The sequence below is a fragment of the Neltuma alba genome, unplaced genomic scaffold (genome assembly GCF_004799145.2).
Source record: "Neltuma alba isolate B1F8T4 unplaced genomic scaffold, ASM479914v2 tig00006423_pilon, whole genome shotgun sequence".
In the NCBI taxonomy this organism is placed as follows: domain Eukaryota; kingdom Viridiplantae; phylum Streptophyta; class Magnoliopsida; order Fabales; family Fabaceae; genus Neltuma; species Neltuma alba.
In genome coordinates, this window is record NW_021634461.1 from 1 (window position 1) to 27,955 (window position 27,955).

The 27,955-nt window shown below is 36.6% G+C and overlaps 3 protein-coding genes across 8 annotated transcripts; all 3 read left to right on the forward strand.

The window, feature by feature from the left end:
• Window positions 1-566: 566 nt before the first annotated feature.
• On the forward strand, window positions 567-3,196 carry LOC114750378 (uncharacterized). The gene is made up of 7 exons (XM_028938976.1): window positions 567-764; window positions 1,071-1,181; window positions 1,621-1,747; window positions 1,868-1,965; window positions 2,084-2,222; window positions 2,754-2,806; window positions 2,952-3,196. Exons 1-7 carry the CDS (start codon window positions 657-659, stop codon window positions 3,033-3,035), a joined length of 720 nt encoding a protein of 239 aa, XP_028794809.1. The 5' UTR covers window positions 567-656; the 3' UTR covers window positions 3,036-3,196.
• A 592-nt stretch (window positions 3,197-3,788) lies between these two features.
• LOC114750376 (probable mitochondrial import inner membrane translocase subunit TIM21) lies at window positions 3,789-8,100 on the forward strand. 5 transcript variants are annotated; one of them, XR_003740663.1, is made up of 9 exons: window positions 3,789-3,921; window positions 4,089-4,252; window positions 5,128-5,146; window positions 5,472-5,635; window positions 5,756-5,934; window positions 6,048-6,096; window positions 6,595-6,714; window positions 6,906-7,127; window positions 7,670-8,100. XR_003740663.1 is itself a non-coding variant. In XM_028938973.1 (9 exons), exons 1-8 carry the CDS (start codon window positions 3,918-3,920, stop codon window positions 7,062-7,064), a joined length of 858 nt encoding a protein of 285 aa, XP_028794806.1. In that variant the 5' UTR covers window positions 3,789-3,917; the 3' UTR covers window positions 7,065-7,094; window positions 7,670-8,100. The 5 variants fall into 5 exon arrangements, 3 of the variants coding, with proteins under 3 accessions (XP_028794806.1, XP_028794805.1, XP_028794803.1); XR_003740662.1 differs by having other exon boundaries at window positions 7,683-8,100; XM_028938973.1 differs by having other exon boundaries at window positions 6,906-7,094.
• Window positions 8,101-11,659: 3,559 nt separating this feature from the next.
• On the forward strand, window positions 11,660-26,849 carry LOC114750377 (myosin-6). Of its 2 annotated transcripts, none has more exons than XM_028938975.1 (39): window positions 11,660-12,053; window positions 13,422-13,550; window positions 13,632-13,775; window positions 13,919-14,064; window positions 14,139-14,295; window positions 14,461-14,519; window positions 14,622-14,781; window positions 15,478-15,627; window positions 15,724-15,860; window positions 15,966-16,112; window positions 16,273-16,374; window positions 17,037-17,094; window positions 17,238-17,339; window positions 17,772-17,809; window positions 17,952-18,078; window positions 18,321-18,491; window positions 18,582-18,713; window positions 18,818-18,927; window positions 19,012-19,072; window positions 19,329-19,506; window positions 19,587-19,792; window positions 20,009-20,128; window positions 20,859-20,957; window positions 21,225-21,437; window positions 21,596-21,735; window positions 21,871-21,988; window positions 22,075-22,116; window positions 22,228-22,314; window positions 22,405-22,575; window positions 23,307-23,462; window positions 23,537-23,725; window positions 23,943-24,068; window positions 24,186-24,256; window positions 24,361-24,460; window positions 25,112-25,168; window positions 26,038-26,094; window positions 26,258-26,338; window positions 26,435-26,517; window positions 26,725-26,849. In XM_028938975.1, exons 1-39 carry the CDS (start codon window positions 12,051-12,053, stop codon window positions 26,837-26,839), a joined length of 4,542 nt encoding a protein of 1,513 aa, XP_028794808.1. In that variant the 5' UTR covers window positions 11,660-12,050; the 3' UTR covers window positions 26,840-26,849. The 2 variants fall into 2 exon arrangements, with proteins under 2 accessions (XP_028794808.1, XP_028794807.1); XM_028938974.1 differs by having other exon boundaries at window positions 11,661-12,053; window positions 22,072-22,116.
• Window positions 26,850-27,955: the final 1,106 nt, after the last annotated feature.

The window sequence follows — 27,955 nt, forward strand, 5'->3', positions numbered from 1 at the left end:
ATTTTATTTTTCTTTTATTTATAGTTTAGGGTTTCATTTGTGTAATCAGACTTGGCATTTGGAATTTATCGATCAGTTTTCCTTCCGTTCTCCCTGCTCCTTTACTCTCCTCTCTTCTTCTTCCTCTTCTTCTCTAACTTCTCATCCCTTCCAATCCTTTCTTGTTCTACATCAAACCCTTATTAAAATAATTTGTATAATCTTATGGAACTCAAAGCCTTTTCTACTCAGCCGATGTCCTATCTAATTTCCATATTTTCAGTCATGAATAGAGGTGTATTGATTCGTTCATATTCAAGATGAAAAGTCACCATTTTTTGGGTCAAAAATCATTTTGTTTACTTTAAAATACTCATAGGAATGCTCTTCTAGGAAGTTTCCTAGCTTGTCCATGGGCAATGCATTTTAATCTTCTGGCACAAACCCAACCTTACTGATAACAATTACTGGTTTAAAAAACGCAGCGTTCTGGCAGAATATTAAATTGGACAATGATTCTCCATATTTTTTTATTTTGGATGAGTTCATGCATTAGAGCATAAATATATTCTTGCTCATAATCGAGGCTTTTGACCAAGGGCTTCTGTAACCTAATTCTAAGCTAGCCTTTCAGGAAAACTCGTACATGCATTTATACCCCTGGAGAACCTCCCCTGATGCCAACTGACCTGTCCCAATCAATCCTATTATCTGCATTTAATGAAGCAAGATTAGTTTATTTTGATGGAACATCAACTGAAACTGCACTATTTGTCGCACATGAGGTAATTTGTGTTTTGCTTTTGCTTTTCATCTCTTCAACAATTTAAAATTTGGGTATGAAATGTAGCCCAAGAGTTTCCTAGAAAAGTTATCTGCATTTACAGCTTTTTCGTTTTGATAAATTTCGCACCAAAGCCTAAGTGACTCCTATGCAGTGGCTTGCCCTGCTAGCCAGTCTATATTTAAATTTTGCAGTGATGGATGTAATTTTTATTCTTTTACAATGAAACTAAGACTTGAGCGGGGGAATCAATACCATAATTCTGGATCTGAACAGTAAACAGTTGTCATCAAATTTTTAAATACAGGCAGCCCGGAATAACATACCTATATTAGTTGGGGCGGAATCAGTGAGGGGAGGATTGGATGAGCTCCTGGGTCTTGCTGATTATGCTGTATGCTCTGCAAGGTTTCCACAGGTACTTCGATTGCTCTATCATTATGAGGTGCTTTTGGTTGACTCTTATCTCTGCATGGTGTTATATCTTGTATGCATCTGTTTTGACTTTGTTATATCTTATATTAATCTATTTTGACTTTGTTTTGACAATTTATGAATCCATAAACGTGTCAACATATTGGACTTGCTACAATTGTATGACTTTGCTTTTCATCAACAGTAACAAACTGATCAAAATTCGATAGTTGAATATGCATTGAGTTATGTTGCCCTTAAGAGTTCAGATGCCTTCTATATGTACTTCCAGTTCATCTTTTTCTAGAATAATATGATGAGGTTGAATTGTTAGGCGGTATTGCTGCTTTATTTCACATGTATGATACACATGCTTCCGCTTATGTTCAGTTCTTTAAAGTCTAGTGTACTTGGCTGCATTATTTGTGCTCCTTTTGTATCAGGCATGGACCCAAGCACCATCCATTCCAAGTGCACTGGTTTCTATGCTTTTAAGATTGCCAAATATCAAATTTGTGATTGTGACTCTGGGTGAAGATGGATGTATAATGCTGGAAAGAAGCATTACGGGTGAATTTACACTTGACCCTTTCAATTTAACATTCATAAAACTGTTGCTTTGCATTTGATATTTGTGTTCCAAGAAGATATGTAGGCTACTAAGCTCTGACTCTATATCCTTTATGGCAGAGGGCACTGACATAGAAGAAAGGGATGTGGACAATGTAATAGAATCCCTATATAAAGAGAGAGATGATGATCTGATTATCCCAACTTGTATATCATCGGTAAAATATCAGTATACACTTTAATTTCGAGAAATTCTAATTTAATATGATGTCTCCTTCCATAACATCCCCGTTGAGTTGGAGGATCATGTTCACTGCGCTTTTTCCCCTCTCTCAGACCGTGACAAAATTAAAAGCAGATGGAATAGGGACCGTGTGTGGACGTTTATTTGTTGGAACAGCAGAGAAGATACCGGCTTGTGAATTGACTGATACAACTGGTGCTGGGGATGCGTTTAGTGGAGCTGTACTTTATGGTATGTGTAATCTTATATATGATATATGCTCTCTTGATGATATTATTCGAATCGGCCAGATTTAGAACACAACATAGTGAAATTACTAGCAACTTTGCTCTATTTTCATTTGCTTTATTTCTTCCTGAAGTTGCCTGCGGATTCAGTTCTCCAGTGGGTTAGCTCTTTGTTTAGCCATGCAGCTGGTCCCCCCCCCCCCCCCAAAAAAAAAAAACAAAAGAAACACTCTCATAACTTGGATAACAATGCATCCCCAGATCAATGAGTTCATACAGTTTACCCACTGAAAGGAAAGTAGACATAGCTGTGAGTGGTCTAGCGATGAGACTTCAGGCAGATTGTAAGGATGAGTTTTCGCGTCATCATGGTACCTGAAAAAAGTTTGCGATAATGGATATCATTGACTTCCCGTATCACTTGCCAACATCCCAATATCCGGTCCACGTTTTTCACTTCATGGTTAACAAGTTTTATGTTGGTTTCGATTGTTATTTGAGGATTTGATATACTTATCTCTCACTCATTTTGTAGCTATCTGCGCAAACATGTTACCTGAGAAAATGTTGCCATTCGCCTCTCAAGTGGTAAGTTTCTTGTAATCCATTGAGAAATCGCTATCCATATTTTTCTGAGTGGCCAATCAAACTAGGAAGGAAAATAGGAAAATATGAATGGTGGAATTTTATTTGCAGTGCAATTTTACTAATTTCGCAGTGATGATGACTGCAGGCAGCTGCCAATTGTAGAGCTTTGGGTGCTCGATCCGGTCTTCCTCACCGCACGGATCCTCGTTTGGCATCATTTTTAGGCTAGAGATTTCTGGGCACTCTTCTTGTTCGTGTGCTGAAGGAATGGCTTTTGTATTTCTTCGAGGGATGTGTTATATTTAATAAAATTATGGTATCAATGAAGCACTTGTGTAGGTCAGTGTTGAATTATGATTTCAATAAAGCACTACTGGACATTAAGTTTTCCTCCGTGATGGATCTTATTTATTCCTTTTTTAATTATCTAACTACTGATCACATTAAGCATCAGATAAGACGTGGAATTTATCAAAACAAAAATAAAAAATACAATCACGTTTGTTTTCTAGAGAGTTGAAAACAACGTGTTCTGGCTGCTTTTCTTGTTGACGAATATCTTCAAGTTAATCAACCAGACTTTACTCCAGAAAAGAAGGCCCACAAGGAATGAAATTATACTAATTATACTACTATTTCTTTTTATCCGTAATTCACTGTTGTAGCAAAAAAGGTATTTCATCTCTCTCTCTGTTTTTTTTTTTAGTCAAAAAACTTTGCGAGGGGTCAAAAAAAAAGACCGAGCCCCCTCTTTGCCAACCTACAAGCGTAATAGGTTTTTGTTGCCAAAAAAGGTAACAGTTTGTATTCAGGGCCCAAAAAGGCTCCCGTGGATATAGAAGAAATCTTGCAAGACAGCCCACAGTATTTGGGCCACATTCAGAGGGATTGGATCCACCCAAAAAACCGGCAATAAAATTGACAAATCGTGCTCCCAAAAAAATCAACAAAAAAAATCGTAGATCGACCCGCCCACACTGTGAGTGTCTTCCAAGACTACGATCAGGCCATCAGGGGTTTAGGGTTCTTCGCTTCATCCGCTCACTGAATAACTTGAGCATTGAGCATTGAGTTTTGAAGACGCTGATTCCATTTAACATATCCAATTACAATGGGTAAACTTATTCTGTATTCCCTAATAACCTAACTTGTTTATTTTTCTTCTTGGAATGTACTTGTGCAAATTGTATTTGGTCGACGGAAGTTTGGGAATTCAGAGGTTTCTCTGTCCTGCTCTGTCAACAAATTTCTTCATGACCAAACATGATTTATTTCCCTTCAGGCGCGTCAAAATATTTTTCGGATTTGTGGCGGAGCAGACAGCTGTACGATGTGGAGTTGTTATCGAATCTTAGGCACTGGCGGTACGCAACAACGCGATCATTAGTACAGCACACTCGACCTTTGCAGCCTGCTGATATTCCTCGGTTGGGGCAGGTGAAGAAGGTAAAAATTGTAGACTTGCTGGCAACTCTTCTGTTATTGGTTCATTGCCTGGAAGTCACTGGTGAAGATGTCATTTCTTTTTTCGAATTTTCGTAGGCATTTGGTTTCAGTGTCTGCTTTATTTTCTGAAAGGCTTATCTATTCTTCAACAATTGCATCGCGTCTACATTTTGAAATACGCAAAGCATGCACTAAAGTTCCGTGTGTATTGAAATGTCGGAATTTTCTAATCCCGAAATTACTGCATTGTATGATGTTTGTCTGTACGTCTTGGCCCTGACTATTCATTGGAACCCTTGTCGAGATCATCTTTGTTCTCCAAAACCCATCGAGATTCACAATAGTGGTTAATTTTATCGGATGCTCCCGAAGGGACGATAACGGTTAATTTTATAACTAATGAATATATTGCATCCCCCCCCCCCCCAAAAAAAAAAAATCAGAATGTACTGCGTGTAATCACATCCTTCCATCCAGCTGAGGCGTTTGTGATCAACAGTTGCTTCTACAGTTTATTAAATATCTGACAATGACTTCTTATGTTATAGCTGATGAACTTTTTGTTATAATTTAGTTTGAGTTGGATAGTATTCACTTTGGCAAACAGATTTTTCTATAAGTTATAATTATAATTGTAGTATGATTTCGTCTAAAACATGCTGGAAAAGTTACGGTGGGAGCTTGGCATCTCGTACAGTAGTGTCATTAGTATTTTGATATTTTGTTGATTAAATGCATGAAATTTTAAGGAACAGAGTGATATATCGGAGAAAATGTTTCTTTGTGACGTTGAAGCTGTTTTTCTCTAATTTCATTTATTTGTTGTTGAAGGCTCAATTCCACACTATTTATTATGGTTCCCTATTTGTGTGCAGGATATACGAGGAGCGAATGGTTGGTCACCATTGTATATTTACATATGACTGAATCTTAATCCAGGAATTTAAAATGTCTTTCACTAGCTCTTGGAAGAATATGGTTTTTCTTTTTCTTTTGGGTGAGGGCTCTGGGTTTAAGAGCATGCATACCTTGCTGTTGATTGGAATCTGGGATTTATGCCCTTACCTCAAAAACCATTGATTGTGTATTTCACTGATGAATTTATGACTTAACAATGCTTGCTGATTTACACTAGTTAGGTTCATGATGCCTGATTTGGCCAGTGAGTCCCATATATTTTATCTTTTTTACCCTGGGATGTGAATATAAAAATTTGCAGGAATGGCTGTTCAATTCAGTGGATGGTTTGCTGGAACATGTACAGCCAGTTTTCAGCCTCCATATCTGCCTAGGGTGAACCATGAAATGGACTCTATCAGTTTTCCTTGTGTCAGATCCATTTCTTCGAGGGCATCAAACAAACAAGGAGAAAATACAAATGAGGTTAAGCTGCGAAAATTTTGTGCTGTTTTTATCGTTCCCTCATTTTCAGTGACTGTAATGGTACCCTTGTTTGTCACAATGGGTCAAGCACCTTGATACCTCCATTTCCCTCTTTGGCAGACTAAAAAAGACATATCAACTGTTGAAGATCCTTTTGATGCTCCTACATATAATATTCCAGAGAAGCCAGTAACGTTTGTGGAGGGGGCGTCCTACAGTGTCGTCATCCTTGTTGGTCTTGGAATTGCGGCTGCTGCTGGATATGCTGTTTTCAAGGAGCTTATATTTGAACCCAAAGAGTAAATAGCTTAATTTTATTTGAATTATGTTCTCTGAAGATTATTATGACTTTGTTGCTTGATGTTTTTTATCTTCATTTGATCCCCCTCTGATTTTTAAAAGTTGGTGTCAGGTACAAAATCTTTAACACGGCTCTAGAGAGAATTCAAAATGACAGTCAGGTGAATAGCCCTGATTTTCTTATTTATTTTCCTGAACTAAGAAGGAAACCCAAAAGGGGAACTTGTTTGTTGAGGAGGTTAAATCTTATAAGGACAGACCATTGTCCGAGTTTATTTGTATTCCGGCATCAAAAGAACCTGATCATGTTGGACCATAGTACATAAGGTCAACGCAAGGATAGTTTTAGAGGAGGAACAAATAGTTTCGGTGAGATACAGGTTAAATCGGTGATGAGAAGCTTTAACAAATCTTGATGGCTCTGAATTTCTGATGTTTAAGTATGGATTTTCTTATTAAGCTGTTGCTCCATCTTTTAGACAAAATAACAGATGCTTTGAGGGCATGCGCTGAAAAAAAGAAAAAATCATTAGTGCTGCTAGTCATACTAGAGAGTCGGTGAATGCAAAGTTGTCTAATATTTTGCTAGTATGTGTGCTAACGAATGGCAGTTATTTCTCCTAGTAAAACTCAACCTCTCTCTCAATGCATTATATCAGGTTAGAGTCAGAATTGGATCCCCAATTACTGGCTATGGTCAGGAGAGTAGAAATCGAGCTGCTCGGCAACGAATTCCCAACAAAGTTTGGACTGATGAAGGTGGGGTCGAGCATGTTGAGGTATTTATTAATTTAAAGTACTAACTATTTCTTTTTTGGACTATCTGGTACACCTCCCTTCCTCAAGCCCTACACCCTCCCAAAAAAAAAGGGAAAAAGACAAAGAATGGTCAGGAAATTTTCATTGGTGTCTTTGCTGAATTGTTTTCATCTATATTTGCAATTCTCAACCATGGCTCTTTGGGTTACAGGTTAATTTCTATATCCGGGGGCCCCATGGAAGTGGGAAAGTTTTCTGTGAGATGTTCAAAGACCAAGTGGACAAACGATGGAAGTTTACATACTTGATTGTCGAGATCAGATCACCCTCTCCAGCACAATTGATTCTGGAGTCATATATTCCTGCTTAAAATGCAACCCAGAAGCATTGTTGAGAAAAGGTTTCTTCCTTCTTACTGATAACCCAGATTCTTGTAAGTTTGTTGCCCTATTTATTGATCTTCAATATTGAGGTCAAATTTTGTGCCGCATAAATTTTAATGATAACTTGAATGCATGGTGTCATCCAATCTCCCCCATTCCATGATAAAAATGATAGAGCATGAAGAATATACAATAACAATTTTGGGAGTAGTGGAGTTTGACATCGGTGTTTAGATATATTGCAGCAAGAAAGTTCTTCAGTCCTTGGTGAGTAAATTTGCTTGTCTATGGGTTCCGCGTCTTCTGGTGCTTGCCGTTCTTTTCTTCCCACTTTTATTCCTTGCTACATAAGATTGGAATTTTTAATAGAATATAGTATTATGACATTAATTTATTAGATTGATAGAGCATTGATGACAAAGACTAAATGGCGAATATTTCATTTATAGGGGTCAAGCTTTCATTTAAAAAAGTCTGAGGAAAGGTTAAGAAGAGTGTGCGTGTGTGCGTGTATTTGGTAATCATATGAAGTAATATATTTTTTGGCAAAAAAAAAAAAGCATATTTTTTAATTGAATGTTATTCACTTCAGGCGTTCCGTGCAGGTGTTTGATCTCTGGCCCCATACTGGTGACTGCGTTTTGTGGCGGTCATCGATGTTTGTTGGCCATTTCAGTCGGCCCATGTTTCACGAGGGATAAAAATGAAAGAAGAGAAGGAAAAGGAATTAAAGAAGTAATAAATGACATGAGAATCTGAATCCACAAATCTCAGGATTGGTGGTTTTGTCTTTCGTTAAGGACTTCCAGGCTTTAATATTAGGAATTTTTTCCTGGCAAGGGACCCGCAAGCAATTATTAAGGATTAAATCTGCTAGGCTTCATCCCTGTAGTGACTGTGATTTCTGCGGTGTGTTGGTGCTTTCAATTTATTGTAATCTATGGTAAATTTGATCTGGTAAAAGAATGTGGCTTCCTCCATTTTGTGTCGGAAGCATTAATCCGATGTCAGAGTTGATTGCCATGGTTCTTTTCACGCACGATCAGGTTTAATGATTAAATTAATGTTTGAAAAGGAAGAAAATGTCATTTAGGACTGACCCAGACAGACATACCACCGGGGCAAACAATAGGTGTCATACGCCAGCAATAAATGATGTTAGCTTCACTTAGTTTGACTTTGAATTCTAATAAAAGAGTTTTAATTTATTTTGTTTCTTATGTTTATTTATTTTTTTCTTTGTAATAGTGTATATGTTAAAGGTTTTATTAGTTCTAATTAATATACATGATTAGTAAGGTTTTAAACGAAGGCAATATTTATTTATTTTAAATAATTAATTTAATTAAGTTTTTTAATCTATTCAAATTAGTTTTAGTTCTGATATTAAAAATATCATAAAGATAATAAGTTTATATAACTCAAGATGTCTGACGGGTTGCTAACCTAATTGGCGTTATTTAAAAGAAAGTGCTGGTTTATTTGTTCAGGGTTCGTAGTTGACCTGGAGAGTTTAACATTGGAATGTGAGATCGTGTCCGTATTGGGCAGCGGAGATTGATAAGGCAGATAGAAATCTTCAGTTATCTTTGTTTTTTTTGGGGCCAACCCGAAGTCTTGAATCATTAAACCCTTCTCTTTTTGATACAATTATTAAACCTTTGTTTTTTCACATCAACGTGCGCAATGTCCTTTTGCCTTTTTAAAAAGATGGAGAGGGGTGTGGGCCGTTACGGGCCCAAATATCCTAATGGGCTCCGTATATCAAGGCGTTGACAGACAACGACACAATCCCTGATGATGAGTTGTTTTTCAAAAGCAAACAATCATCCCACGAGTACGGCGAAATCAAATGAAAACAAAACAAAGAGGCGGGGAAGTTTGGTGTCGATCCGACGGCTGTGGTTGCACCGCTTCAAATTACAAAAATATAAAGATTGAAAAAGAATTAAAGGGCGCAAGGCCTGTTTGAACGCAACCCGTAAGAATTGTGTGATCGAGCTGTCACTCGGTTCCCAAACGCGCTTCTCTTTTTTTTTTTTTTTTTTTTTAAATTGATGCAAATTGTAAAGTTTTTAAGCGAGCTCCTTGTGTTGTCATGGGCCCCCCATGCAGCCACCTGAGCACAAAGAGCATGGAGCCAGTACAAGTGATGGAAGATGTTTCCTTGACGAGTGGCTTCATCTTATTGGGTCCTCAATCAGGTTTTTTTCTTCCTTTTCCTCGATATATCAATCTGGCAAATATTAAAATATCAACTTTCATTCATTTATTTACATATCGTTTCCGTTTTATTCCTCCATGCCCTTTACTATTCCTGCGAATCTACAATCCTGCCATATGGCTCCCAACGAGACAGCCTTTTTCCCCACTTTTTACCCTTTTTCTTATAACCACGAGAATAAGATTTCACTTTAGTATTCTGTAAGAAATAATCTCATAATTAGATTAGATGATTGCCGCTGATGCCTAACCATTAAGTAATTTATAGTGCGAATTTAACATAATTACACATGATTTCAACTCAACTAAGCTTTGAGGTTTAAAAAAAAAAACACACAAGATAATTCACGCAATAATATTACTCCGCAAACTTCATACGCATCTTCCCAGCATTATTGTGTCACTCGTTGCTATTTAACTGGGGCTGATTTTTTTTTTTTTTTTGGCTTCCTGTTTCCATAGTTGTTCAATTTATGGCATCAGAACGCATTATTATCTGTTCGTGGCAATATCAAATACGTTAGAATTAATGGTTCGTCACCTCGATAAATAATTTATTTTGACGTCACTTGTCAAATTTTATTATTGAGGACAATTTTTTTCAAAAAAAAAAAAACTGCCATGGTGTGTCTGATCCATGCATGATATTATTAAAAAATGAATACAAATTTTTGGCTGCCACTAAAACAATTTCTAGTAGATCTATAGATCTAAAAAAGTATTCATATTAGCATGTGGATTAAAAAAAACAAAACCACGTGGGTTAACACTAACAGTCAAGTATTTTAATAAGAAAACTATAAATTGGTTTAATCTAGTATCATAAGTGATATTACATCCAGTTCTAATTATAAGAGCTAGTTGACTAATTTGAAGATACTGAGAAAATAAAATAAGCTAGTTATTTATAATAAATAGGTATTGTTTTTCTTAAAATATCCTCACTAATTAAGTGTATTAGCTATAACTATTATTATTAGAATGATTATTTTGAAAAAAAGTATAAGTATGAGAGACATAGTGAGTTAGGTTTTTATATCTAAGACCAAAATAAAAATCAAATGAAACCTTATATTAAAAACGAGAGGTAGTAGATAGTCAAACTGTTCAATTGAAAGAAAAAATTCACTGACAATGAAGAACCAAAGCCTTAGAAGACAAAAGCGATGAAAAAGGCACAACTTCAAATTCAAACAGAATCAAAGCCAGTGCTTCCCTCAGATATAAAGGATGTCCGGTCAAATTCAATCAAAAGCCACTGGATTTTCCATACATCCCTAAAATTAACTAAATTATCTGCTCAAGTCACGACGAGGTAACCAAAAAAAGTATATATAAAAAAAAAAAAGAGAGGCAAGCAAATGAATTTTCCTTTATCAGCGACGAAATCCAAAGGGGAAAAAAACGAAGAAAAAAAATACTCCTCCGGTCCTAATTATAAGACCCAATTGACTTATTTGAGGAGATTAAGGAAGTAAGTTAAGTTGGTTATTTATAACAAATAAGTATTATCATTCCTAAAATATCCTTGCTAATTAAGTATATTGGCTAAAACTATCATTATTAGAAGGATTATCTTGGAAAAAAATGCATAAATATAAGAGACAAAATGGATTGGGGTCTTATAATTAAGACCAAATAAAAAGTCAAATGGGGTCTTATAATAAGGACCGGAGGAGTATTAATTACCCTACTTTGTTCGCCTCAATTCACACTCCTCCAGGATGATTGTAGCCGTTGGATCGAGCCATGAGCTGTCGGTTGATATCCAAATACGTGTGTTTGTAATTTCGTAAATTCTTCAATCAACCTTTAAAACGCACTTCCAGATTCCCAATTGATCTCAATCAAATCTTCAAATCATCACTTGTCAAAAACAGAATTGATAACCCAAAAACCTGCATTTAATTCCCGAGCCGTTGGTGGGAGCGAGAAGCTACATTTGTCTAATAAAGAAATCAATCCAATTAAGGAAAGTAATTACTTGATTGGCAATTTAATTTATGTGGTTTGGTCACAAGTAATGAGTGTGAAGCGTACAGTCAACGAAGTTTGGACACACTGGGTACCAATTACCAGGCAATAAGCGCCAACTATGACATGAGCGTGTTCACTTTTTTTTTATTATTTATTTTTATTGGCATTTTCTTGGTGGGATATTTACATCTTTACCGCTGCGTCTCTCACTCTCCCTTTGACCTCGTCCGAGGTGGCAGAATTCCCTCCCGTAATTCAAGCCCTCGTTGAAGGGCAGATTGGGGATTTCATGCTCAAAAGGCTTCGTTTTGTCTACCTTAATTTTGCAGCTAATTTCAACGTCCTATTATTTTCATTAACCAAATAAACTTCGTCACGAAGACACATGATGGTGAGAAGCAAAGAAGAAATCTGCAGAAAATAGCAGAGCAGACACAGGACAAGAACACGATAAAAAAAAAAAAGGGAAAACATATACGAGCGAGGTCTGCTGCTATAGCAGACGAGGGCTTATTCTCTTCTTCAAAAGTTTTGGTCTTGTTGAAGGGGTTAAGCTTCTCATTTTTTTTCGTCAGTTTACATCCAGTTCATATATAGTTTTTTTATTTTGTTTCGCCATTGTTCCGAAGCACATAGCGAGGTTGGTGTTCTGCTATTGAACGAGGAGGGAAGTGCAGAGATCTTTATTTCGAGCTGAGTAGTGCATCTGTTGGAGGGATTGGAAGTAGATCCGGCAGCTGCCTTAGTTTTTGATCCGATCAATCTCCCACAAAATGGTATTCTTTAGTCATTTATCTGGGTTTTTTATGGTCACTATCGAGTCAATTCAAAGTCTTGCGTTTTCTTAGTGGCCGGAGAAGCCACTTTTGTTCAAATGGATTTGTGGATAAGGGCCCCCGAAGCTTCTGTATCACTTAACTGGGCTGCTATTGCCTTGAGCGGGAATTGGATCTCTAACTTTCTTCGAACTGGTTTATCTAATGAATTTTGATCTTGTTCTAAATGGCTTTTTATTGATTTGACTATTTTTATTTGGCAAAAAATACTTTGCGAGACCTATTCTTGGGACAATGTTTTTCTTCTCCCCAATGCTCTTTGGAGAATCAGGAAGCACCGAATTCTGGCTGCTTGATCTTTGTCTGGGAACAATCCCCTATTGATTTTGCTGGTTTTACCTGAATTTTAATTCATTTAAAGCTGAATTTGTTTTGAGTAGTGTCCATTCTTATGTGGATTCTCCCGAAGGTTGCCTCATAGGAGTAAAGATTTAATTTGTTGCAGTCTTCTTGGTGCGTCACTTGCTATTTCTGATAGATTTTCAATGACTCGAGTTGAGAGCATACTTCGGTTTCTGAACGTGTTCCAATATTATAGTGAATTCTTGCACGCTTTTTTTACCAGTTGGACCTGTTAGTTAAGAGGACAGACCTTATTCCTCGAGGCTTAACATACACACTCGAGGGTTAAAATGTGCTTGTATTAGGAAACCATGTATACATCGTTTTTATTTATCCTTGATGTTTGTGTTCCTTTCAATACCATTTCTTTCTAATCTGACTTGTTTCATATGAATTATAACCTTCTGACGCAGTCTAGCAATTAGAAATTTTCCTTGGCACCTGGTTCACTTATTTTCTCCTTTAAATTTAGTTATATATCAGGACTGATTCCTGTACTAGACACTGTTACATGTTCTCCAATTGTTCTTGTTGCAACCAGCTTTCAAAATGAGTTGCTTGAAAATAATATTTAAAAATGGCGCAGTTTAGGAAACATATTATAACCAGACAAGTAAAGATGGACTAACTGGAACTCCCGACACATATTCTGATATAGAGTTGCACTTTTTTATGGTTGTGGGATGTCTATTGATGCTTTCAATGATATGAGTATAATGACTCATGTTTGCACCCTTAATTTGAGGTAAGTTACAGGAATTGCTGCTTGCAACTGATTTAATTGTGGTTGTGTTTATCTATGACAAATGCCACATTTTGTTGGGTCAAAAGCAATGAAGTTTTATCGAATATCATCCTTTTCTAATGTGCATATATGCATTGTTGCTGCTTAGGGATTTAATATGCATTATACAATAACAGAGGGAACATGGATGTATGATTCTGTTGCCACATTTTGCTTTGTAGGTTGCTGCTGTCAATCCTGTTGTTGGGTCCCATGTTTGGGTAGAGGATCCTGAAGTGTCTTGGATTGATGGTGAGGTTTTGGAGGCTAATGGAGAAGAAATCAAAGTCCTCTGCACTTCAGGGAAGACAGTGAGTATCCTTTTCTTGTGTAGAACTATTCGATGCTTTAATGATGTAATTTTACCCCTCTTTTTGTCTTGAAATATGCAGGTGGTTGTTAAAGCTTCCAGTATTTATCCTAAAGATACTGAGGTGCCGCCATGTGGTGTAGATGATATGACAAAGCTTGCTTACCTACATGAACCTGGAGTCCTGGACAACCTGAGAATGAGATATGATATCAATGAAATTTATGTATGCATCTCAGACGCCGACTTTCCATTTATTGTCCTCCTTAAGTGGGGAAATGTGGCTTAATATCTTTTTTTTGCTTTTTGTAGGAATTTTATGTATTTGTATTTTCTTGACCTGTGCTAATACCTCAATTGTGCTTACAGACTTACACTGGGAATATATTGATTGCTGTGAACCCTTTTACAAAGCTTCCTCATCTATATGATAGCCATATGATGGCACAATATAAAGGGGCAGCTTTTGGTGAGTTGAGTCCGCATCCATTTGCTGTTGCTGATGCTGCATATAGGTAAACTTTGTCCTTTGAATAGCACATGTAACTAAATTTCAAGCATGACTGCTTAATAATAATTCTGGATACAGGCTTATGGTTAATGAGGGAATCAGCCAATCAATATTGGTCAGTGGTGAAAGTGGGGCTGGTAAAACAGAGAGTACCAAATTACTAATGCGTTATCTTGCTTACATGGGAGGACGAGCAGCTGCTGAAGGTAGGACTGTTGAGCAGAAAGTCTTGGAGGTAAGAAAAGTGAACTTATTCAGTATTATTTTCAGCATGCTAACTTGACCAGCATACATTTATTTGTTTGCTTTTGTAACCTTTTCCTGCATCCAGTTTTGTGCAGCCTTAAATTTATATTCACTTAATTTTGCTCTCTCTGTCTTTATGCCATGTTCATTGCAGTCTAATCCAGTTTTAGAAGCCTTCGGCAATGCAAAGACTGTTAGGAACAATAATTCAAGGTGGGAAGATATAATAAATTTTTCTGCTTTTGTAGAGTTACAGCAAGTTTTATGGCATATTATGTTTTTATTTGTGTTATATTTTTACCCTTTTTTTGGCAGTCGCTTTGGTAAATTTGTGGAGATTCAGTTTGATCAGATGGGGAGGATTTCCGGAGCTGCAATAAGAACTTATCTTCTGGAAAGATCACGTGTTTGCCAGGTGTCAGATCCAGAGAGGAATTATCACTGTTTCTACATGCTATGTGCGGCACCTCCCGAGGTAATTATGATTATATTGACAGGGGAAAAAAAATGAAGGAATCAAATCATCAATTACACATGCGGAGATTTTATTTATTTATTTATTTGCTGTAATTTTTTTCTTGATTGGTTCCTTAAATTTGAGGAACTCTCCAATAGGGAATACTGATATGAACTCAGACTTAGTTTTGGTGAAAATGATAAATGATTCTCTTCTTTTGACTATTGTTGTAGATTGTAGGTTTTTAAGTATAAACAGCTTGTTATAAGGTGTGTTTGCTCTATGATGATAGTACATGATGTGATTATTTACGTTATTCTTGCCACTGATAGAAGATCAAGATTGGGTAATGAAACTTTAGCTTGCTGGGATATCATTGATCCTGTTTTCTCCTAAGGGAGAGTTTGGCAACCCCCTGCAATCACTTAAAAAAATACTTTCACTTAAGCCGAGACAACTTTTCTCACATGGTAAAATCACTTCTAAAAAGCTAATCCAAGGACTGCTTAAATCACATATTCAAAGGCTCATCTTTAGAATCCTCATAGTTTAGTTTTCATTAACCTTTATTGGATTGTACAATAATGATAGTCTGATTCTTTGTGTGTCACTTGAGAATGATGGGTCTTACAGTGGGTTGTTATACCAACTTTGCTCCAGAATGTCATTTACTCCTTTTCATTGTCTTTTCTGTTTATTTTCTTTTTCTCACAGGATGTTAAGAAGTACAAGTTGGGAAAGCCAGCAACATTTCATTATCTAAATCAATCAAATTGCTTTGAGATAGAAGGGCTTGATGAAGCTAAAGAATATGTTTCCACCAGGAGAGCAATGGATGTTGTTGGAATAAGTTCTGAGGAGCAGGTATTTGTGGATTGTTTCGCATATTCATGATGAATTTCACTAAGATTGATGTGTGCTCCCTAACATTCTCTTCCATTTTTGCCTGTAATTCTTCAGGATGCAATATTTCGTGTGGTGGCTGCAATTTTGCATCTTGGAAACATTGAATTTGCCAAAGGGAAGGAAATAGACTCATCTATGCCCAAGGATGAAAAATCTAGGTTCCATCTGCAAACTGCTGCTGAGCTTTTCATGTAAGCAACCTGGCTTGTTTGTGATGTTTGAATGATTCATTCTTTACACGTTTTGCATTTCATATTCTCTCCATGTTTAATCCCTAGTCCATAATTAATCTTCAGGTGTGATGCAAAGGCACTTGAAGATTCTCTTTGCAAGCGTGTGATTGTTACTCGTGATGAGACAATCATAAAATGTTTGGATCCGGAAGCTGCTGCACTCAGCCGAGATGCTTTGGCTAAAATTGTGTACTCTAGGCTGTTTGATTGGTAAGAACGTGAGCAAATTACCCAAAAATGTATTGGTTTGAATCTATATAACAAGTTTTTGACCAAAAAGAAACTATATAATGGTTTAGGTTATTTTGGCCAATTTTCGTCAAGCGTAAACTGCTGTTTCTGTAATTATTTTTCTGTTGAGGTTTTTCAGGCTGGTGGAAAAAATTAATAGTTCAATTGGTCAAGATCCTGATTCAAAGTCCCTGATTGGCGTGCTGGATATTTATGGTTTTGAGAGTTTCACAAATAACAGGTGCTTTGTGGTATGCCTTTTTATGTTAGTCATAGGTCAGCCAGTGAAACCAAAGAATGTTACAGATTTGTTGAGCACAAGTAGCTGTCAGCTTTATGGAATTCTCCTGTTTCCATAACTTTGGGACTAGGGGCATCTGCATCCAAATATAACTGGGGATTCGTCCTTGGACAATGTTGGGCCTCATTAATTTACAATAACATCAAAGCTTATGCAGTCAAGAAATTATGATTTGGTTGAGTAGTTTATAGATCGCCACTCAAGAATTTGTTTTATTATGTAAATTGCATGTGATTTTGGTATGAGTTAAAACTTTGTTGTCTCGCATGTTCCTGGGAGTATAATAATATCAAATTGTTCTGTCTCGCAAGTAAAATGCCACAAAGACATGATATTAATGTTATTTTTCTTGGTGTGACGTTAATCATAAAATGAGGTCAAGAAGATACCAAATCATTACCATTCTGTGATTGCAAGAATCTGGGAGGGTTCTGGATAATTGCCTATTAATTTTAGATTCTTCCTTTGTTGGTGGTCTAGACAAGTATACTGAATTTAAGCAGTAGTCGGGAATGATGGGGCTGTTTTCTCCATATTATTTCCTGTGCCCCTGAATAGTTCTGGCTTTTATGTAATATCTGGTTATTTTGTGTGCTTTGCAGTTTCGAGCAATTTTGTATTAATTTGACAAATGAAAAGCTTCAGCAACATTTTAATCAGGTTGGACAATGATAGAAAGACTTGTTTTCTTTAGAATTGCTCGCATCTTATCAGTCTTTTTTTACATTTAACACAGAGAAACACACAATTAAATTTTGAGTTAACATGTGCTCTTTTAACACTCAAAACATCTTGCTTTGCAGCATGTTTTCAAAATGGAGCAAGAAGAATACAAAAAAGAGGAGATTGATTGGAGTTACATTGAATTTGTTGACAATCAAGATATTCTGGATCTCATTGAAAAGGTGTTCCTTCTAACCCAATAACTTTCTGTTGGTCGGTGTTGTCTGTTGGGTCATATTTTGTGTAATATGCTGATTTCGGGTCAAATATTAGGCATTTAATGTGCTTGTGAGGGCTTATAAATTTGTCATGGTCTAGTTTGAGGCATGGTGAACTTTGATAACATGGCGTTAGTTCCATTTGTGGTAATTGCTTCTTGGGAATAATAATGATATAACAAAATGAAGATGAGGAAAATGTTTTCACAAAGTAACTTAGAAATGTGTTTCATTTGGGCTTTTGACTATTGATGATCTAGGTTCTGATAACAGCTTGAAAAAGAAAAATCAATGAAAAGAAATTGAGGCATGACTAGCTTTTGCAATTTATGTGCATATGGATGTATTGCTTGTCCCTCTCTACCTTAAAAATAACATTTTGTGATTTTTTTCCAGAAACCTGGAGGTATTATTGCTCTTCTCGATGAAGCTTGGTAACTACTAGTACCTTTGAATTGGAGTGACCCGTCTGTGTCTTAATATCTCAGGACCTGTAGCTTAACTCCTATAATTTTACTTCATTTGCGTTTTTTAACTACTTTTGTCTGTGCTCAAACAGTTGTGTGTGTTTTGCAGTATGTTTCCTAGATCAACACATGAAACTTTTGCTCAAAAACTGTACCAGACATTCAAAAACCATAAAAGGTTCAGCAAGCCCAAATTATCACGCAGTGACTTCACAATATTGCATTATGCTGGTGATGTAAGTTGGGATTGTCATTACTTTTTCAGACTTACTAGACATATTGCTTTTGCATTGCCCAAAGTAGGAATTAGGAAGCGAGTCACATTCATGGTTTATGAATAGTACATTTTACTGTAGATTTTTTTAAATTGATTGATTGATGATTTAAAGGATGTTCCATTTGTAGAATATAGGTTCAGAAAGCTAGGTGTGACTTTTTTCTGCTTTGGAAAACCACATCTAATCATTGGCAATTTCAGGTTACTTATCAAACTGACTTGTTCCTGGACAAGAACAAAGATTATGTTGTTGCGGAACATCAGGCACTTCTTAATGCTTCCAAATGCCCGTTTGTATCGGGCTTGTTTCCCCCTGCCCCTGAAGAATCATCCAAACAATCGAAGTTCTCTTCTATAGGTTCTCGATTTAAGGTTAGTGTTTTTCTTTTACTTTGAATACAAAATAATCTGGGGATCTTGCTTTTTTTGGTTATGGAAAATCCTCTGTCATGTGTGCTGCAGCAACAATTGCAATCGCTACTTGAAACTCTCAGTGCCACGGAGCCACACTACATTCGGTGTGTAAAACCCAATAATATGCTTAAGCCGTCAATTTTTGAGCATAAAAATGTTTTGCAGCAACTGCGCTGTGGGGTAAGACAGCTACGATTCATGTGCTGCTTCAAATATGTGTAATTGGTCCTGTGAATTAAGTTTGCTGTTTGGTTGTGTTAGTTTACGCTTATGTTTGATTGTAGGGAGTTATGGAGGCAATAAGGATCAGCTGTGCTGGATATCCTACTAGAAAAACCTTTGATGAATTTGCAGACAGATTTGGCCTTCTTGCACCTGAAGCTCTGGATGGAAGGTATGAAGATGGTCATCTTTCTTTTCGAGAAAGCTAGTGTTTTTCCCATCATCCCTCACTTATTTCATGTTTTAATTATATTAGTCCTGATGAGATCACTGTTTGCAAGAGGATTCTAGAGAAGGCTGGACTTCAAGGCTACCAGGTAACTATTAGTGCCGTATTGTGGAGTACACCTCCCATAAGTGCTTTTCTACCATTTCTGCATATATTTGGGATGGAAAACTTGAAAATAGAACTAAAATTTAAGAATAAGCTCTTTCCTGTGCGTTCATCTAGTGTGCAGTGAATTCTAATGGTTGAGCATGTCCATTTACACTTGGTTACTGTTGCTGGTTTGTTATTTAACAGAAATAACTACTTTTGGTGCATTATTTCAATGATTCTCTATATTGCTACAGATTGGTAAAACAAAGGTGTTTCTTCGAGCTGGGCAAATGGCAGAACTTGATACCCGGAGGAGTGAGATTTTGGGAAAGTCAGCAAGCATTATTCAAAGGAAAGTTCGTTCCTTTTTGGCACGCCGAAGTTTTGTCTTGCTTCGCTTGTCTGCTATACAGATTCAAGCTGCATGCAGAGGTTGCTGCTTAAGTTTTTTAAAATATTATTTGACAGCTTAGGGCTTCTGAAGTCTCACAAGTTTTCAATACTGATTGTAGGACAACTTGCTCGGCATGTTTATGAGGGAATGCGGCAGGAGGCTTCTAGTGTGAAAATTCAGAAGAATTTCCGCATGCATCTTGCTAGGAACGCATACAGAGAATTGTATGCATCTGCCATTTCTATTCAGACTGGTATGCGGGGGATGGTTGCACGTTCTGAACTACGCTTTAGGAGGGAGACCAGAGCAGCAATTGTTATACAGGTAGGGGATATGCTTAAAAAAGCCATCTCTACGAGATTTTTATGCACATACATCATTTCAATCTGTCCCTATTCATTTACATATCTACATGTATAATAGTTTGTGCGGAAAGCGATTAATACATATTGTATAAGAATTAGTTTTGCTTAGGATGGCATAAACGTTTATGGGTATTATGTGGAATCCTTGCAACACCAATCTCATTCTGTATTGCAGAGCCATTGCCGGAAATACTTGGCACAGCATCATTTTATGGACTTAAAGAAAGCAGCAATTAGGACACAGTGTGCATGGAGAGGAAGAGTTGCTCGGCGGGAATTGCGAAAGCTCAAGATGGTAACCACTCTTTGTTGTCCTTGTCCTTTTAATTTCAATTTAATGAATATGAGGTACTTTGGTGAATTTATAAATAAAATTGATAGGTCCAAAATAGTAGTTTAAAGTGGGGATGGAATTTAATGAGTGACAAAGTGTATGACATTGGGGTTATGGTTATAAACCATTTTTATCTTAAAATATTCGAGTCGCATATGATTACTTCAGGCAACTTTTGTTCCCCCTCTGGGCACTGTCAAAGAAGGAAATCCTGTTATCTTAATTCAAAGCCCATATATGCAAATTTAAGAGCATTAAACTCGGCTTTAGTAGGTGGCATTTGAAACCATAGCTACCACTAGCATCAGCATTGTGAACAACTCTGGCTCTCATACTCAAGCCAGAGGTCTTTCTAGCCCTTGCCTAAATGTGTTTTCTCTCTTTAATCCTCAATCAGAGCCATCTATACTTACACCATTGTGCTTTTGGGTCCTCAAATAACATATTCCATCTCTGCAATTATCTTTATCCACCGTGATATATTTTTCTCCTCTGCTCCAACTTTTAAAAATGATGCCTCTAGAAAGTGATGCTACCTAATTATAATATTGTCAAGCATGCTTCTTGGTCGGGGTATCACTATATTATATGTTTATGATTATGATAGCTAGCTATGCACTTCTATGTTCAATCCCACTTATCTTGCAGTACTTCAGACTTAGTATTTTTGTATTTTTGGCTTTTATTGCAGGCTGCGAGGGAAACTGGAGCTCTACAAGCTGCTAAAAATAAGCTCGAAAAGCAAGTTGAAGATCTTTCATTGAGGTTGCAGTTGGAGAAAAGATTGAGGGTAAATGATTGTGAATTTGCTCGTGAGATTGTTTTTAGTGTAGCAGTCTTACAGCATCATGCATGACAAATATTATTTAGTTATTTGGTTTCTATAGAGTAGTGTGGTAGTATGATTTGTTTGCTTTATAAATTGACAGTGGATCGGAAAATTTTGTTGGGAGAGAGATTTGTCAGTGTTCTGTTAAAAAAATGTCAGAAAGTGATGACATGTGTTGCTTGCAAGACTTCCTAATACTGTTTTGTTCATTGTTTTAAACAACTGTAGGTTGACATGGAAGAAGCTAAAACACAAGAAAATGAACGATTACAATCTGCTTTGCAAGAAATGCAACTTCAGTTTAAAGCGACTAAAGTACTGCTTGAAAAGGAGCGTGTGGCTACAAAAATGGAAGCAGAGAGAGCTCCTGTGATACAGGAGGTTCCAGTTGTTGATAATGCGTTGCTAGAGAGGCTCACTAGTGAGAATGAGAAACTCAAGGTGAGGTGCTTTTGGGCATATATATATCTGCACTATGTTAAAAGAAACAGTTTTTTGGGGTACTGATACATCTCAAAGAATAATCCCATAACTCAGGGAAAGGTAGCTGGCCATTGCTTTTTACTAATTAATATGATGCCTTCTGGAGTCTGTTGCAGACCTTGGTGAGTTCACTTGAAAAGAAAATTGATGAAACGGAAAAAAGGTTTGAAGAGGCAAACAAGATTAGTGAAGAACGGACGAAGCAAGCCTTGGAGGCGGAGTCAAAGATAATTCAGTTGAAGACCGCTATGCAAAGGTTTCTTTGTGATTAAGCTGTTTTGATCTCGTATAATATATATATATATTCAATTTATATGTTCCATACTCCTTTTTTAGTTCTGGAATCTCCGTCATTGAGATTGCTTTTCATTTTTTCTTTTCACATTGATAGGCTTGAAGAAAAATTTTTCGATGTTGAGTCTGAAAATCAGATTCTTCGGCAACAATCTTTGCTGAACTCGAATGTAAAGAAAATGTCAGAGCACCTCTCAACAACCCCTTCAGATGAGGTAACTTCTGCTTCCTGACTTGTGTCTTCTTGGTTACACTGGTTTGCGTGTGCATCTGATGATGTTGGTTTCTCCATCTATAGAAGTTGGAAAATGGTCACCATGTGATGGAAGAGCAAAAGGCTGTTGTGAGTACTTTGTTTGATACTCTTTCTATCCTTTTTCTTTTCAAAAAAATTGGAATTTCTTTTTATATTCTGTTTTCTGCTGGGAGCTACTAAAATTAGTTGTCTCTGCAGGAAGCACAGACTCTTGCAACACCAGTTAAAAAGTTTGGTACAGAATCTGATAGCAAATTAAGGAGATCATACATTGAACGTCAGCATGTGAGTGTTTTAAGGAAGTCTTCTCATTGTTTACATTATTTTTCAGAAAAGAAAACTATTTTATAACTTACTGCTCCTTTTCTTTTGTAGGAGAATGTTGAAGCACTAATCAACTGTGTTAAAAAAAATATTGGATTTATTCATGGGAAGCCTGTTGCTGCATTTACCATTTACAAATGCCTTCTTCACTGGAAATCATTTGAAGCTGAGAGGACAAGTGTATTTGATCGCCTCATCCAGATGATTGGTTCTGCAATTGAGGTGACTGCATTACTTTATTCTGAATTATATTTTATGAGAAACAACAATAAAATGGAAGTGCTTGGTTGAATATCAGCTATTGAAATGTGCAAATCAGAATGTGAAGGTGATATGAAAAATTCTACGATGTTTTGCAACTTAAGCCAAACTGGATGTTGTGCTTTATATACATCTATGAGCCTAGTTATAATGCTTTGTAGGTAATGTGATGTTAGCTGCAGATAACAGTGACAGTGGATAGAATGATCATGGTGAAGGATTGTTACCCGATGGCATAATGAATTGTTTTTGTTTGTTGTAATTAGTGAATCAGTTTGTTGCTTTCAGTTAAAGGTGTAATTGAATCTCCCCTCGCTCTATCTGGTGTACATAAATCTCCCCATGTGTACATGCATATTTACATCTGGGATTGGGGCCGAGTATCTGGATCAAACCCCTAAAAAATAACATGCGTGCATGCCAGAATGCTTGCTTATTGGTGTTGCCGGTATAGTGCTTTAATTATTCTTATTGTTCCTCCAGCCACTTTTCTTTAAAGGTTTTTTCACTCATTTGTATGCTCATGTACAGAACAATGAATCTCTCATTTGGTTCCTTTGCTTGTTGAATTATGTTGTGCTGATTCTCTTGTGATATTCTAAATTTGTATCATGGTCCTGTTTCTGGTATTGAAGCACTTATCTAAATCTAGTTTGTGTCTTTCTTCTCTTCTACTCTCTATTACACTCCAGAATCAAGATGACAATGATCTCATGGCTTACTGGCTGACAAATACGTCCACATTATTGTTTTTGCTCCAAGAAAGTTTGAAATCTGGTGGTACAAGTGATGCAACTCCAGTTAAAAAACCACCAAATCCAACATCCCTTTTTGGAAGAATGGCTATGGTAACAAATCTTCCTTACATTTTGTTTAATCTAATTTCTATATAAAATTTGGCTTATATATGGGTAAACTGCAGGGTTTTCGCTCATCCCCTTCATCTGCCAGCCTTGCTGTCCCTCCATTGGACATCGTCCGCAAAGTAGAGGCTAAGTACCCTGCTTTACTTTTTAAGCAGCAGCTCACAGCATATGTGGAGAAAATATATGGTATCATTCGAGACAACTTGAAGAAGGAGTTAAATCCATTCCTTTCATTATGTATCCAGGTGTGTTGGAATCCAGTTAACAATTGTTTGACTTAGTTGGCTTTAAACCAATCATTAAATGATAGACAAAGTTGTTTACATTGTATTTTTATCCATATAAGCTCATTTTTATTCCAATACAGCTATATTCCCTGCCTTTTGGTGATATTTCTAGAAACTTCTGAAGGCATTCTGAATATCCAATGGCTAACATACTGAAATTTATCATGATATACAGGCACCTAGAACATCAAAGGGAGTGTTACGGTCTGGGCGATCATTTGGTAAAGACTCGCCTATGGGTCACTGGCAAAGTATTATTGAATCCCTCAACACCCTCCTCTGTACACTGAAGGAGAATTTCGTAAGAAAACTAATTTTAACTTGTTAAATTATGAATTTAAGTAGTTATCACCCCTGTTCTGTTTATGCTATTTGCTGCTTTTAATTTAATAACATGATGTACACTTTTGAGTTTCAGGTACCTCCTGTTCTCATCCAAAAGGTCTTTACTCAAACATTCTCATATATTAATGTACAACTCTTCAATAGGTAACTGTTTCTTACATGCATCTTTTAACATAAATGTTTGCATCATTATGCTTTTATTTTAAGAGGCTTAGAAATTAACTATATGTAAATGTTCTCATTACCAGTCTTCTACTACGCCGTGACTGTTGCACATTCAGCAATGGGGAATATGTAAAAGCTGGATTGGCAGAATTGGAACTATGGTGCTGCCAGGCAAAGGAGGAGGTAATTGATTTTTTCGCATCTACCATGATCAAATTAGTTCCTCAGATTTGTTCACTCGTCACGCCCCAAGCCCTGATGAGGAACTCTGTAAAGTTTTCAATATATGAAAATAAATAATTTTTGTTCTCATTTTTTAATATATCAATATACTCTCTTGCCAGAATCACCACCTTTCATTGTTGCATGCCTTTGCTTTCATCATCATTTTTTCCTCCTCCGCTGCTGTTGCAGCTGCAAACACCATTCTCACAAGCAAACCACTGTCACAATTGCCGCCAGCACTACTACCACCTCTCCCTTGCATTTTCACTAATTTTGCCTCAAACCATTGGTGGCATCGTGGGTATTTTTGCCCTATAGTTGAATTTTGTGCTTACTAGACTTATGCTATTCATCTACACTTGTTTTGCAATTTGATGTGTTATATGTTGATGCAATAAACACATGATAGTATGAAGACCTGTACAATGAATAGCTTACGCAATACTATTCTTTGCTACTTGCTTATACTATAGGGCCTTGTTTTATACTGTTTAGCTGGGCCCTTAGCTATTACAAAGTGATGTGATGCCCTATAGTGGTTGTGTGTTGCTTTTGGACTGGTTTACGGATCTTCATGATGGTTCTTATTTACAAGTAATTGCCTTGCAGTATGCTGGATTATCTTGGGATGAGCTGAAGCACATAAGACAGGCTGTCGGATTCTTGGTAAGTGTATCTTGTTTTATGATATGACAGTTTCTCATCAACGTTTACTTTGTTCTAGTTATCATTTCTTTGTATTGACAGTCAAAAGGTTGATCTGCTCTGAATCTTGTTCATAATAAGAATTTTGGAAGCGATTTTTGTGATAGGATAACAATATAGTCAAAATAAAAGATGAAAGGCATATACTTATACTCTGCATCATGAAGTACATTAATTAAGGGAGATTTCTTACTCATGGAGAATTAGCTTTACTGTTTGTCCTTTACAATGAGAGTATGCATCTTTTCTTTGATTCTAGGAGAATATCATGCTTGAACAAATTTATGAGACTTGCTGATCAGTTTTAAATTTTAAGATGCCCAAATTATTATAAGCAAGGACAGCTATGAGACAGGTGTTAGGAAGGCAAAGGTCAAGCATATTTACTGGGCAGCAGTGATCTAACCTAATTAATTTATGAACTACTGCGGTATGAATGCTAATTTGAAGAGGCAAAAATAAGATAATCCTTTGTGGTGAAATTGTTGAGCCTCCAACTTAGGTGATAATGAGGTGGTTTCACATAGAATGAATACGATGACAAGTGTCTTAATTGATCTAACCTAATTAATTTATGAACCACTGCGGTATGAATGCTAATTGAAGAGGCAAAAATAAGATAATCCTTGTTGGTGAAATTGTTGAGCCTCCAACTTAGGTGATAATGAGGTGGTTTCACCTAGAATGAATACGATGGCAAGTGTCTTGATTGAACGAGAAAACATAGATGTTTTCCTTCTCGAGAAATATTTCCTTGACATGAAGTGATCGCTTTCCTTATATGTCTTTGTTACTTCTATTGGTTTAACTGATGTCATTTTTATATACAGGTCATTCATCAAAAGTACAGGATTTCCTATGATGAAATTACCAATGATTTGTGCCCTGTAAGTCTTTCCATCCCAGACTCTAATAATGCGCATGTCCTTTGCATGTTCATGAAGCATATCTCTACGCTCTTGTTCTTGCTCCTTCATGGGTCTTCTGACTTCGATTCTGACTTCCCATCCCTTTCCTTTCTCTCTCTCTTTTTTTTTTCCCTGACACCAGATCCTGAGCGTCCAGCAGCTGTATAGAATATGTACTCTTTACTGGGATGCTAATTATAATACTCGAAGTGTATCCCCAGACGTAAGAACTTTTTATTATAGGCTAATATGCGGCAAAAGACGTCCTTTAATTTGTGAATGCATGACTAAATTTAACACGCTTTCAATGTCCCACCAGGTCCTTTCAAGCATGAGAGTGCTTATGGCCGAGGACTCCAATAATGCTCAAACTGATTCTTTCTTGCTGGATGATAATTCCAGGTGAGAGTGCTTGTAGATGCAAATTAACTTGAAGAGATGCAATAACATCACATGCGTTTTGAGCTTGAGAACTACAGATTAGTGAAAACTCTCTCTCCATTCTATAGGGTGGAGAAATTTTGATACGCAATTTATTGTGTCATGTATGCCAAAACTAGTTAACCTGCAAATTGGTTATAAGTTTATTAACTCTGGCCTCTTCTACAGTATTCCATTCTCCGTGGATGACCTTGCTACATCGCTGCAATCCAAGGAATTCTCAGACATGAAAGCAGCAGATGAACTTCTTGAGAATCCAGCCTTCCAATTTTTAAATGAGTAGGCCTAATAGGAAGTTTAGTAAGCTTTTATGTTGGTTTATCTTGGGGGCAATGAAATCACATCCCTTGAGAATCCATAGGCCTTGCTATGGTGGTTGTAAATCCTTTTATATTTATTCTTTTTATCTATTGGATTGAATCTCAGCATCTTGCCCCTTCTGTAAAGTTATTTTTTCATTCTTTTGTTGGCATTCAATTGTAAAATCTTTTGTTGTTAAAGAGGGGCAGGGATAATTTTAGGACGAGTGAAAAGCTGGCCTTCTTTATTTCTCCTTTTCTTTTTTGGGTTTTGTACTGTTGTGGTCAGAAAAATAGTTATAATTGTTGGGCGGTGGGGAAGTTCAAGCTCACTTTCCACTCAAATTTTTGCTGTGTAAAGAGGCAAAGAACAAAGATTGATACATCGTAATTGATAGTTTGTTTACATGCTGGACTGTGACTGTACTTTTGCTAATCCATTTGTTTTCAGTCAGTTTCATCTGATTCTGATCATTGGCTTTCTTTTACCTCGCTTACGCATGCCTAAGATATCAAAAACGTGGGATCACTTACGAAAGCATTTTCAGTGCCGATTTGGGATACTGGGTATATAAAAACGGTTTTGTCCCGACTTATGTGGAACGTGTTTATAAATTATTTTAAATGCTATGTCAAATAGGCCTTTAGTAGAATGAATGTTGCAAAAATGAAGTTTTTCCTGGTTTCGATATTCCATATCCTTTTTCTTTTGGGTCAAAGTCAGGCATTGAGCTCTGTGCATATTTTCCGTTATCAATCATCATTATTTCGGTGTATTATTGTTGTTGTTTGCTATTTTTACAATTTGGAATGTGACATCGACTTTGGGTTCTCACTGTACTGCAGGTTGTTCGGCCCCGTTTTATATGCAAGAAAGTCCGAATTCTTGCGACGGTTACATTATTTGTGTCATATATAAGGTGGTCCAAGCAAAATAAAACCAACTGATCTTGCTAAAATTGAACCAAAACATGAACAAAGCTAATTAAAAACAAATTTTGGTTCAATTTTCATAATCTCAAAATAAATTGATCTTTCCCAATCAATGGGATTCGTTTTGTTCTATTTTTAAAAAAAAAAAAATCTCTTTAACCACACTT